The sequence below is a fragment of the Mastomys coucha genome, unplaced genomic scaffold (genome assembly GCF_008632895.1).
Source record: "Mastomys coucha isolate ucsf_1 unplaced genomic scaffold, UCSF_Mcou_1 pScaffold5, whole genome shotgun sequence".
Taxonomy (NCBI): Eukaryota; Metazoa; Chordata; class Mammalia; order Rodentia; family Muridae; genus Mastomys; species Mastomys coucha.
In genome coordinates this window covers 118,027,297-118,041,222 of record NW_022196911.1, presented here as the reverse complement: position 1 = coordinate 118,041,222, position 13,926 = coordinate 118,027,297, and the positions used below count along the sequence as shown (strand labels likewise).

Below are 13,926 nucleotides of genomic sequence, written 5' to 3'. Positions count from 1 at the left end.
GGTGGAATTCTGGAAAACAGTCAGGAGATAAACACATAAACCTAAGATAACCAGCCAAATGGCACTCACAGAATAAAATGAATGGGTAATTAAGTTATGAGCTGGTCAGTAAACAAACCAGAGCTTTTGGCCTCAGTATTTATTCATGAAATTTAAGTCTCAGAGTCTTTATTTTGGGGAACAGACTGTTGGGAGGAAAAGTCCAAACTATACAAGGTGCTAGAGAAGGAGCTAGGAGTTCTACATCAGGATCAGCAGGCAGCAGGAAGTGACTGAGACACATTTCCTCCAACAGGGCCACACCTCCTAAGAGTGCCACTCCCTATGGGACTAAGGGGGCCATTTTTATTCAAACTACTACACAGGAACAAAACACCTACCCAACAAAGACAAAACCAGATATAAGCACCTTGACCTATAACCATTCCAATCCCAGATGCCTAGATGCCAGTGTAAAAGCCCAATCAATAACAACATTCAGGACAATACGTCTCCACTAGAGCCCAGTAACCCTACCACAGCAGGCCCTGAACGAACACAAATGAAGCACAACAACAAACACCCTTAAAACAGCTTATGTAAAGATGACAGGGGTCCTTAAAGAGGAAATTAATAAATCCCTTGAAGAAATCCAGGAAATACAAAAAGTAGAAGGAAATGAATAAAACTGTTCAAGACCTGAAAATAGAATTTAAAAAACAGGCAATGGTGGTATACGCCTTTTATCCTACCATTCATTTGGGAGTCAGAGACAGGCAGGTAAGTCCAAGGCCAACCTGGTCTACAGAGTGAGTTCCAGGACAGCCAGAGATATACAGAGAAACTCTGTCCCAAAATTATTTTATATATATTCTCTCTCTCTCTCTCTCTCTCTCTCTCTCTCTCTCTCTCTCTCTCTCTCTCTCTCTCTCTCTCTGTGTGTGTGTGTGTGTGTGTGTGTGAGAGAGAGAGAGAGAGAGAGAGAAAGAGACAGAGACAGAGACAGAGACAGAGACAGACAGACAGACAGACAGACAGAGACTAATTTATCTTGTACACCTGGCCCTTTAAAGAATCCCCAGTTGCTAGTCAACTGGCCCTTTAAGAATTCTTAGCTGTTAGAACTGCTTGACCCTATGACCTTCAGTGTTGGTGAGCTCTTGGATTTCTGGGAACAGAATAGAATATAAAAAAGCCAGCTGAGGCTGAAAGAAGGGGGCTAGCAGATTGAGGAGACAGTTGGTGACTGAGCTTACAGTTTGGAGCTGCTAGAATTGGGAAAACCGGGAAAAGGGACTGTTTAAGCACGCTGTTGAAGAACTGAGGAACAGTGGGGAGAAACATTTGAAGGGACTGGTGTAGTCCCTAAGTGGTGCACTGAAGCTGAGGCCATCCTGGTCTACCTATCAGTCACAGGCCAGCCAGGGCTACATAGAGAAACTGTCTCAAAAACAAAAACACAAACAAATAGATGGATATATGGATAGATAGGAAAGAAGGAAGCCCATGAATTTTGTGGCCTCATGTACTCTGAGTGATACCATGCTACATTATATGGTTGAACATCTATCTCACTTTCTGTCACTAAGAACATATCTTGATGTTCCATATGGTAGAGGGAGCAGAAGCCAGTCTCTCCTTCCTGTCACTGTAAGATGCCTCAGCAGGAGCTGTCATGTTTGACAGCTCTGTCAAAATGGCCACACCATCACATCTCCTCAGTCTGCAGCCATCACAGGAGCTGTCCACTGTGGCAACACCTTCTTTTCCTGCCTCAGCCTACAGCCTTGGTGAAACACTGCTGTAGGAGCTGTCCACAGGAGCTGTTAACAGAGGCAGCACCTTCTCTCCAGTCTCCCCACAGCAGACCCACAGAAATGGTGCCTCAGCAAAAGCTGGCTACAACCTTGAAGGACTTCCCACCCTAACCCAAAGGCCCAACACAGGAAAAGGGGGGGTGGAAAAAAAGGCACCAATTCCTGAGCAGGAAACCCACCAATCCCTGCACTCCCTAAGCTCAGGACTTGAAATTCCACCAATCCTCAATCTGGAAATCTCTGCCCTGAAAAGATCTACCCCCTAAGAAATCCTATATAAAGAACTTCTCTTTGTCCAGTTCCCTGCTGTCAGCTCCCAGGAGCAGAGGCCAGCCATCCCTGGACTCATCCCTCCACACCCTGGACCCTCCAATAAATCTCTTTCCTGAGATTTCCTGCCTGGTGTAACTCTGTAGTCAGAAAAAGCCAAGAAGAAAAGCAATGAAAAGAAGCTAGGCTGAGGCTCTGGAGCTGGGGATACCCTCCCCTGGGAGCTGCAACACCTCTGAGGCTTCCTCTCGGAGATATGTGGTTCCTGCTCCTGTGTCTCAGATTGCCCTTCCACTGGGACACTGTCCCACCTCAGAGCTATAAGGTTCCTGGGCCTCCGTGTCTCAGGGTACCCTTCCACTAAGATGCTTCCTCCCCTCAGAGCTGTGTGGTTCCTGAGCTGCTGTGTCTCAGGGTATACTTCCACTGAGACACTGACCCACTTCAGAGCTGTATGGTTCCTGGGCTTCCAAGTCCCAGGATACCTTTCCATCCAAGCAGAAACACAGCTGGGCTGAAAACTAGGAGGAGGATTGGCAGAGAGTTAAGACAACTGGTTACTATTCTTAAATAGTATAGTATGTATAGATGTATGTATGCAGGCATGCATATGTATATATACCTTCTCTGCATCTCAAGGAACTTTCTCCAAAATTGACCACATATTTGGACACAAAGCAAGTCTCAACAGATCCAAGAAAACTGAAATAACTCCCTGAATCCTATCAGACTACCAGCAACTGTTTAAAGCTAGGTATCAACAACAGAAACAGCACCAAGCTTAAACTAACAGAAGTTGAACAACTCTCCCCCAAACTTATGGGACACGATGAAAGTGGTCCTAAAAGGCAGGTTCATAGCACTAAACACCTACATTAAGAGACAGAAAGAGAGAATAGAGAGTGGAGAGGAGAGGAGAGGACGGATCAGACTAGCAACAGCACATCTGAAAGATCTAAAACAAAAAAAGAAATCACAGCCAAAAGAAGTAGATGACAAGAAATAATGAAACTTAGGGCTGAAATCAATAAAACAAAGAATTTGTTCTTTGAAAAAAAGCAATAGTTCAACAGAACCTATTCAAATTAATTAAAGATGGAGAGAAAATATACAAATTCACAAAATCAGAAACAAAAGGGGAACCTAACAGACATCAAGGAGATCCAGAGAATCCACCCATGACATATTTTAAAAACACATATGCCACCAAATTGGAAAACCTAAAAGAAATGGATAATTCTCTCAATAGGTACCATTTAGAAAAATTAAATCTAGATCAGATGAACACCAGGCAGTGGTGGCGCATGCCTTTAATCCCAGGGAGGCAGAGGCAGGCAGATTTCTGAGTTTGAGGCCAGCCTGGTCTACAGAGTGAGTTTCAGGACAGCCAGGGATATACAGAGAAACCCTGTCTCGAAAAAAAAAAAAATATATATATATAAACAGACCTATAATCCCTAGTGAAGTAGCATTAAAGTCTCCCAACCTGTGGTGCATGCCTTTAAAGCCAGCACTTGGGAGGCAGAGGCAGGCGGATCTCTTGAGTCTGAGGTCAGCCTGGTTTACAGAGTGAGTTCCAGGACACAGAAAAAACATGTCTTGAAAAAAGGAGGGGGGAAAAAAGTCTCCTAGCCAGAAAAACCCTGGGGCTAGATGATTTTAGCACAGAATTGGACAAGACTTTCAAAGAAGAGTTAATACCAATACTCCTCAAATTATTCCACAAAATAGAAACTATAATCAATAAAAACTTCAAACCAAATCCTAGAGCACATTAAAAAGGTCATCCACCATGATCAAATAAGCTATATCTCAAAGATGCAGGGATAGTTCAATGTATGAAAATTAATAAATGTCATCTGCCATATAAACAAAATGAAAGAAAAAAGACACATGATGACCTCACTATATGCAGAAAAATTTTAGGGCAAAATCCAATATCCATTTATGAAAAAAGTTCTAGAGAGATTAGGGATACAGGGATATACTTAAACATAAGAGCAGTTCACAGCGAGCCAAACCTCAACCTAAGTGAAGAGAAATTCCACTAAAATCAGGAACAAGACAAGGTTGTCCACTCTCTTCATACCTGTTCAAAATAGTGTTTGAAGCTAGATCAGTAAGACAACAGAAGAATATATAAAGAAAATGTGGCTGGGTGGTGGTGGTACACACCTTTAATCCCAGCACTTGGGAGGCAGAGGCAGGTAGATTTCTGAGTTCAAGGCCAGCCTGAACTGGTCTACAGAGTAAGTTCCAGAACAGCCAGGGCTACACAGAGAAACCCTGTCTTGAAAAACCAAAAAAGAAAAAAAAAAAGAAAGAAAGAAAGAAAATGTGGCACACTTACGTAATGAAATATTACTCAGCTGTTAAAAATAAAATATCATGAAATTTGCAGGTAAATAGATAGGACTTTGGGGAAAAAAACATCCTGAGCGAGGTAACCCAGACCCAGAAAGATAAGCATGGTATGTACTCACTGGTAAGTGGATAATAGCTATTCAATAAAAGATAACCAAACTACAATCTGTAGATTCAGGGAAGTTACGTACAAAAGAGGGGAATAGGAAGGGACACGTGGACCTCCCTGGGAAGGGGAATAGAAGCAATTGTATAGGTGGCCTAGGGGCGGGGAGAAGGGATGGGAATGGAAGGATCAAACACTACTGGTCTTTTTTTAAAAAATAGGATCAATAAAATGACTCAATGATATTCTGCTATACTCTTAAGTCACTGCTTTACTTGGCCATCATCAGAGAAGCTTCCTCTTATAGCAGAGTGGGAACAGAGACCCATAGCCGGGTATTATGCAGAAATGCAGAAATTTGGAACACACAGCTCCAAATGGAATAATGTTCATCAAATCCCTCCCCTCACATAACCCCAAGGAAGAGGAGGTAGCAAGAGTATAAGATGGTCAGATAGGGGCTGGTGAGATGGCTCAGCAGGTAAGAGCACGGACTGCTCTTCCAAAGGTCCTGAGTTCAAATCCTAGCAACCACATGGTGGCTTACAACCATCTGTAATGAGATCTGATGCCCTCTTCTGGTGCATCTGAAGACAGCTACAGTGTATTACACTGGAGCCGGAGCGCAATTCCCAGCAACCACATGATGGCTCATGGCCATCTGTACAGCTACCATGTACTTATACACATAAAATAAATAAATCTTTAAAAAAAAGAATCTATTTTTAATAAAAGGGGAGAAATGAAAAAGAAACATAAAAAGTTTAAAAATAGAATTTAAAAATTTAGAACGGAGAGATGGCTTGGTGGTTAAAAACAGTGACTGCTCTTCCAGAGGACCTGAGATTCAAGTCCCAGCACCCATGGGGGCAGCTCACAACCATTCCAGAGGATCTGATACTTCTGGCCTCCATGGCCATCATGCACACACATGTGCACAGACATGCATTCAGACAAAACATAAAATTAAACAAATCTTTAAAAAAAAAAAAAAGGTTCAGCTGAGCGCGGTAGCACATACCTGTACATCCCAGAGCAGAGGAGATGGACCAGGATTATGAGTTTAACACTAGGCTCAACTACCTAGAAAGTTCAGGTCCAGCCTGAGCTACAGAAGAAGACCCTGAAGGAACAAGAAACAAAAACAGTGGGGAAAGGAAAGGTTCCAAAAACTGGAGGAAGAAAGGAAAGGGGAGGGAGAAACGGAAGTAGAGGGGAAATGTTAGTCCAAAGAATAAAAGGACAAACAAAAATTACCTGAGAAATACATCCCACAGGCACCAATGGAGAACAGACAGCTCCAAGAATCCCACAAGTATAAAGATCAGCAGTCATGTTATAGAGTGTATACGATAATTAAGACAGGGAGCATGGGGAAGCGTAAGCAGTTGGTTATGTTTATGCTTTGAATCTAAAACATCTCTGTCACACTGACATTCCAAGTGCTTGTTCCCAAGCTGTAGACAGAGACAGGCCACTCAGAACAGAGGAGCAGGCCTTGAAGCCATAGCCTGGACTCTAGTTCAGGGTGCTCCCTGCTCTCTAATGCACCACATAGAAATAACCTGTATGTTCCCATCACAAGGCATTGACCTACTTGGGATTCTCTGCAGTGAGGTTTCTTATCAAGTATTTTGGTCACAGCAATGCACACGTAACTAATACAGATACCAATTAAATATTTTAAATGAAGAACACATACTTGGTCCAGCTCAAAGCAGGGTATTCTCCTGGCTGTCTGCCCCATCCCCCAGGGCCCAACCCAGGCACTGCACAGTAGAGCCCTGAGCCCAGGATCTCCACCTCTTAGGATCTACCCACAGATAACAATTCTGATTGCACAGCCGGCTACCATCATGCTCTTGTAATCACATACATGACACAGGCAACCACAGGCCTGACACATGGCTTACACAAAGTCAGCAAGTGGTTATAAAATGAATAGAAAAAAGTGGGTGCTACCTTGTGAGCCTGTCACATGTGTTAATAATAGCACTGAAAAAGTCAGAAACATAGTACGTGTCTCTAGAATTCATAGGGAGGATGTTTCCAATTTTCTGTTCCAATTTTTCTTTTTCCTCATGAAATACCCTTTGCTTTATCTTTTACTTTGGCACTTTCTTTTCTTTAGAGATGGCAGCATTATGTATGTATGTCTACAATGATCTCCAACGCTCACGTGATTGTCCTGCTTCATCTTCTCAAGTGCAGACACTAGAGAGGAATGCCACTGTGCCCAGTGCACACAGGCAAGCACTTAGCTACTTTACAGGGGAATGCCACTGTGCCCAGTGTACACAGGCAGGACACTTAGCTACTTTACAGGGGAATGCCACTGTGCCCAGTGCACATAGGCAAGCACTTAGCTACTTTACAGGGGAATGCCACTGTGCCCAGTGTACATAGGCAGGACACTTAGCTACTTTTTCAAGCTTATGCCATCAAGAGTAAAGCTAGGAACTGGCTCGTTGATTAAGCTGTTCTTCGAGAGGACCCATGTTCAATTTCCAGCACCCACATGGTAGCTAACAACCATTTGTAACTCCAGTCCCAAGGGGTCCAGTGGCCTCTTCTGGGCCTCCAAGAGCACTTCATGCATATAGTGCACAGATATACATGTAGTCAAAATACCCACACACATAAAAATAAATAAAATACAATTTATGAAAAAAAATTTCAAGAATAAAGCTCTATCCTCATCTTTCTTTTTATTGTGGCTGTTTGTTTGTTTGTTTTTCAAGTTTAACAGTGTAGCTCTAGTTAGCCCATAACTCACTATATCAATCAGGCTGGCCTTGAACTCACAGAGATTTGTATGCCTCTGCCTCTGCTCCTCTGCCCCTCTCCCACCCCCCCGCCCCCGTGCCTTTGCCTCTGCCTTCTGGGTGCTGGGATTAAATTCATGAGTTATCATATACCTGGCTTCCTTATCTATCTATAACAAAATTTCTATATTTTTCTGTATGTTACTATCTAAATCACTTTGTAACAATGTAACAACAATAAGAGTTATAAGGAAAAAAAAAAGAGTTATAAGGAGTGGGTCTCAGAGACCACCAAACAATACAGGCTCTTGCCACTGTTCTTAGATACTTACTAGAACTGGTTAGTAAGACTCTCTTGCTAAAGACTACACACACTTTAGTCACAGGACATAAAGAAAGCAAACTGCTCTGACCTGGAAGTTTCCTCCTTGTCAGCTATCACAGGGCTACAATAATGATTGGCCTGGCAAGACAGACCCATCGGTACAACAATGGCATGAATATTGGAGATAAAAACCAATAACTTTCTAAATGAATTTAAGGCCTACTCTACAAGAAGGAACTCATATCTAGAATTGAATACTAGTCAATAAACCATGCTAGGGAGATCATAGGTCCTACTAGTATTGTTTTGCCAAAGGAATACAGAAATCAAACTGCCTTATAAATATTTTTCTTTATACCCACAGACCAGAACAACTCTCACCCTTATCAGAGAAGGTCTTTATGGAAAGAGTGGCAGTTATAAGAGGCTCACAACTGGTCAGAGAGAACAAATGATAATGGAGTGCTCGGCTCACATGGGGGTCGACTCCTTGAAATTCTCAGCAAACACCATAGTAGTGGGGTCAGAAAAATCCAAAGAGCCAAAAGTCTGGAAAGATTACAAATTGGCGGGCAGTGGGGGAGCCCGGCAGTGCTGGGCACCATTAGTTATCAGCCTGGGAACAAGCATTCAAAGCATCAACACGGGAGAGACATTTCAGATTCAAAATGGAAAAAAACAAAACAACCACTTATGCTCCCCTCTTTCTCTTGTTTTAATTACCATATACTCTGTAACATGACTGCTTATCCTTATACTTGTGGGATTCTTGGAGCTGTCTGTTCTCCATTAGCATGAACAATGTCTGTGAGATATATTTTTCAGGTGATAGTCACCTATAACTAATAAACCCAGCACTAGAGGCAGAAGCAGGCAGGCAGATCTCCAAATTCAAGGCCAGCCTGGTCTACAAAGTTTCAAGACAGCCAGGGCTACACAGAGAAATCTTGCCTCAAAAATAAAAATTAAATTAAATTTAAAAAAAAAAAGTCTTCTGGGCATGACGAGGCTACACACTCATGTGGTTGTCAGCCTAAGACCTAAAACCAGTCGACACTAGAGTACTGAGGGGAAAAGGGCTCATGTGGCCCCACCCTTAGCTGAGGAACTTTTCACAGTTGATGGAGATAAAGGTCTCAGTACCCCAGCAGCGTGGCCCAGGTAGGTCACTCATGCTCCAGACACACACAGGCCACACTAACTGGACTCAGTTGGTTGGGAACAAAAACAAACAAAGACATGAAGTTGGGAAGGAAATTGGTTGGGCAGTGGAGTGTTTCCCAGAGAAGCTGGAGGTGGACATAGCAGATATCATTTAAATAAACACATTGTGTTTTGTATGAAATTTCCAAATAATACTAAATAATTTTTAATAATTAATAATTTTAAAATAAAAGTAAAAATAAAATTTTAAAGTAAAATAATAATTAGGAAAAACAAAAGGTTATAGGAAAAGTCAGGTATGGAAGCTCACACTTGTAATTCCAGCAACTGGGAGACTGAGGCGAGAGGATTATAAGCATGTTTGAAACAAACCTCAGCTAATGAACAGAACAGTCTCAGAAACTTATAATTACAGCTAATATAGGAAGCACACGTTGTACCAGAGCCACAAGCAGAAAAAATGCACAAAACACTACCGGCAATTAGGGTAGCAAGGCAGACAGCATTTCCACAAGGAACAGCAAGCTACTGTGCATAGGCCACCCTTTACCCCACCAAAAAGATGGCTATGGAACCAAGTAAACTGAGCACTTTTGAAGCCATTCCTGGTGACCCTGTCAGTCTACTCAAACACCCTGGGTACTCACACAAGCTCAGGCCAGTGGCCGCAGTGCACGTGCAGTCCACAAGTCTGGCAATAGCCCCTCCAGGGTGGATACCAGCTACACCAAATGAAACACTTTTTCTGTACACTTCAACAAAAAAGGGCACTGAGGCTCTGGTGCTCCAGGTTATGGCTCTTCCTGTAGGAGCCTAAGAAGTGAACAAAGGTTTTGAGTTTTACCTTCTGTGGCCTGTAGATACTCCACAGAGTAAAGTTTGGCATACATCTGTCACCATTAGTATGTTTGGTAAGAACAAACAGCAAATACAGGGTAGCTGGTAAAATGGCTGAGGAGGTAAAAGGGTACCAACCCCTTCATGAGGGCCAGCTTCTATAGCACCAGAAATTACTGTGTAGGTTGCTGGGTATTGGAGGGAGACTCATCAACAATCTCACACAGCCTTGAACCCTGTGAACCCACACTAGCCAAAACACCAAGCTATGCACATAGGTACAATAGTGTCATGAATCACTGGTGGAACCAACTGCTTTCTGAGTGGGATTTAAGGCCTAATCCACAAGAGGATGCATGTCTAGTACTGTAAACCTGGTCAAGAAGTCATGGAGGAGCTCAGAGGGCCCAAGGATGACCCTGCTAGGAGCTCACAGGACCCAGGGATGACCCTGCTAACTGGACTAGCAGACTGTGCTCGAGATTCACATCTCTACCCACAGATCATACAGCTCTCAGACGTCATCAGAGAGGTCTCTGTGCAATGCACAGTAGTTAATACAGACACTCGCAACTGATCAAAGTGAAAGAAGTGTGAATGGTGGCCTCAGCCACAAATGGGAGATCTCTCTCTCTCTCTCTCTCTCTCTCTCTCTCTCTCTCTCTCTCTCTCTCTCTCTCTCTCTCTCTCTCGCACGCAAGCACGCAAGCACGCACGCGCGCAGAGTCTTCTGGACATGACTGGACCACTCCTCTCATGTACTCACAGTAGCTAGCTACAGCTGCCTGCACAAATAAAGCGAGTCAGCATTATATCATGAAGGGGGAAGGGGCTGGTGAGTGCCAACTAACTGAGGAGCTCCAGACACTTGATGGTTCCTAGATGAGGGGAAACCAGTCCTCTTTAAGGGTGTGGACAACTAACTGAGGAGCTCCAGACACTTGATGGTTCCTAGATGAGGGGAAACCCGTCCTCTTTAAGGGTGTGGACCCTGCTCCAGTGGATTACCCTATACCATGAGTATATGGGCAACACACTGGACTCCATGGGCTTCTTCTTGTTGTTGCTGTCATTTTTTAAAAAGGATACAAAGTGTGGGTCAGCAAGTTTTACATATCAATATCCCCCCAACATAAAACCATGTATCTCAAGACACAGGGTGTTGGGGCTGGAATTATGGCTAGAGGTTAAGAGCATTGACTGCTCTTCCAGAGGATATACACACACACACACACACACACACACACAGTACAAAGACAAAGATGCACGCAAAACACCTATACACATAAAATACAAATTGAACAAATCTTAGGTTTTTTTTTTTTTTTAGTAAAACAAAAAAGGACACAGAATGCTAAAAAGGAAGTAAAACAACAAGATGTTCTAAAAAAAGGTGAATATTCCATCTACGCCATAAAACCTCCTTAAGCTCAGGAAGTCCTGAAAGCAACCAAATTCATTACAGCCCTCCTTTCACAAGCATATGCATGACAGCAAGGACTACTGAGACACATTCTTAGACAAACTGAGCTGCCTACAGATTGTGCAGTTTGCTCCAAGTTTCTTAAGCAGTCAACTGTGCTGGAGTGGGCTCTGATGATTGACACTTTCACTGAGTCATTTCTACTCCTGTAAGTAGCACCTCACCCCAAAAAATTCACAAGTTGACCAATTTGGACTTTGGGGTTCTTATGAATCCCCTATGTGGGGTGAGTAGCTATTTTTCAGGCCTCCCCAGGAACAGTATCAAACAACACTAGATAGGAGTAGGGAATAAATATGACCAAAATCCAATGTATGAAATTCTCCAAGAATAATATTTTTTTAAAGAACCCTAACATTCTCAAATTCACAAAACAAGTTCATTCAGCCTTTACATGCATCACTGGCACGTCTGAGACATCTCAGGCAGGCTGTGTTGATCATCTTCACTCACCAGAGAAACCATCTCCTACCTGCATTTTTAACTACACAGGACACTGGTAAGATTTTACCCAGTGAACTGGGTAAGCTGCAATATAACCCTGCCTGAGGATTTTATTCCAAACATAACCATGTGTGTCCACGATCTCTACAAACACCAACATAAACTATTTCTGAGGTGACTCTCAAAAACTCACAACTGTTGCTGCCTCAGGGGAACATCACACCACAGAAGGGAAGCCCAGTTGGACTTGTACTAAGTATACTTCTATTCAAGGGCCTATAAGGTATTCCTGTGAGTCCCAAACCAGCACCAGGCTACCCAAGCTCCAAATGCATGTTAAGGAATGCTACAAGGCCTAAAGTGGCACCAGGTGACCCCTATGAGTGCCACAAACTAGTGCCAGTCAACTCCACAAATTCAAAGCAGCACAAAGAGTGATCACTTGTGATCAAATGTCTTCTATGACCAACCAGAGCTGCATGTTCCCTCAGACAGGGCGAAATGGTCTCTGGTGTATAAAGATCTTACAGAAATTTCATCTCAGAACAGAAATGTAGGCATAAGGTTTTTGTGCACAAGGTTTTGTCCTTGTGTTCCTCAAATGCTGACTTCTCTGCCTCTCATCTTGCTTCAATCTGGACACAGCATTGGAATGCTTAGGTCTAGAATCTCCTATCTCAAGTTTGTGTAGACAATTCTTATCATTTACTCTCTGCCTTATCAATAAATGCTGATCGCCATGTGGCAGAAGAGACAATAGGGCTGAAGCTCCCACCAGCCAAGGGAGCAGGAAGAGAGGGAGCTTGCAATCAACCATGAGGAGGAGAGGGTCAGAGAAGAAACCATGAGAAAAAGCATCTGAAGCCCAAAGAGCCAGCTCAATGATAATACGCAAGTATTTGGGATCACAGCTGGGAGGCAGCCAGATTAGCATAGGGGTTATTATAAATCATTAGCTGCCCAGTATGGAGATGCGGCTCGAAACAAATCTTGGTTTCTCTGTGTACTTAGTGGGGACTACCAAAGGTAAGAAATACAGCAGCCGGATTAATTCACTGTTAACATTTATATTAAAAATAATTCATTTTGCCAGGCAGTGGTGGCGCATGTCTTTAATCCCAGCACTTGGGAGGCAGAGGCAGGTGGATTTCTGAGTTCGAGGCCAGCCTGGTCTACAGAGTGAGTTCCAGGACAGCCAGAGCTACACAGAGAAACCCTGTCTCAAAAAAACAAACAAAAATAATAATTCATTTTACACACATACACAAACACATAACAGTATGTAAGACAAAGAGGCTTATAATGGACAGTCACATCTCAGTCAACAGTCCTGCACAGCCAACAAGACTTACTTGGACACAAGGACAGCAGCTGCATCTCGCGCCTTGTCACTGACCACCAAGTAAGACTGCAAGAATTTAACAAATTTCAATTTGGCATTTTTATGTTCATTTTCTAGATTTCCTACAATTATATATTATTTACACAATATTCAAAATTAAATGTAAAATGAATAGTTTCTCTAACCATCTCTTGCCCCCAAACATTAAACATATCACCATTATGTTTAACAAACATTTGTATTATCTGTAAAGAATTGAGATTTGCTAAAGCAATTCATCTGACCTCTACATAATATCACAATTTTCAAAGCTGAAGTACCACTGAAAGCAGTAATGTCAGGGAAACAAATATAAATATGTGCACCAAAAAGTTTATCCAACTAAACTCTAATAACAAGACAAGTGCACAAGTAACTGTAAAAGGTTTGTGTGACCATAGTTACCTCTGCTATTTGCAGAATTCGGTCCATTATGGGTATTCGTGTTTCTCCAGTTTGAGTGGGCAGGTTCCCATCAAGGCGTGAAAAATCAAAAGGGATCAAGCAGGTCACAGAGAGCCACAGTAAAAGCATGTAGCGAGTTTCCCATGTCTAAGGAGTTAAATCACAGTCAGAATGATCCCAGTAGAAGGCAAAGCTGATGGTGCACACCCTGAATCCCTGCACTCGCAAGGCAAGGCAGGTAGATCGCTCCAAGCCAACCTGATTCACATAACAGGTTCCAGGCCAGCCAGGGCTACATAGTAAAACCTGAAAGGAAGGAAAGAAGGAAGGACGGAAGGACGGAAAGAAGGAAGGACGGAAGGAAGGAAGGAAGGAAGGAAGGAAGGAAGGAACAGAAGGGAAGGAGGAAGGGAAGAAGGAAGTAAGGAAGGAGGAGGGAACGGAGGAAAGGGAAGGAGGGAGGGAGGGAAGAAGGAAGGAAGGAAGGGGGGAAAGAGGAAGGAAGAAAGGGGAAGGGAAGGGAAGCAGGGAGGGAGGGAAGGAGGGAGGGAGAGAAGGAGGGAGGGAAAGAAGGAGGGAGGGAGGG

The 13,926-nt window shown here is 43.1% G+C and overlaps 1 protein-coding gene across 1 annotated transcript in view; it reads right to left on the bottom strand.

The window, feature by feature from the left end:
* Tbcd (tubulin folding cofactor D) overlaps positions 1-13,926 on the bottom strand; it is a 170,902-nt gene that overhangs the window by 147,353 nt on the left and 9,623 nt on the right. Inside the window, exons 5-6 of the mRNA XM_031352599.1 lie at positions 13,341-13,487; positions 12,907-12,962 (exon numbers count right to left, since the gene is read on the bottom strand). Of these exons, the coding sequence (XP_031208459.1) occupies positions 12,907-12,962; positions 13,341-13,487 (203 nt within the window). The remainder of the gene's footprint in view (positions 1-12,906; positions 12,963-13,340; positions 13,488-13,926) is intronic.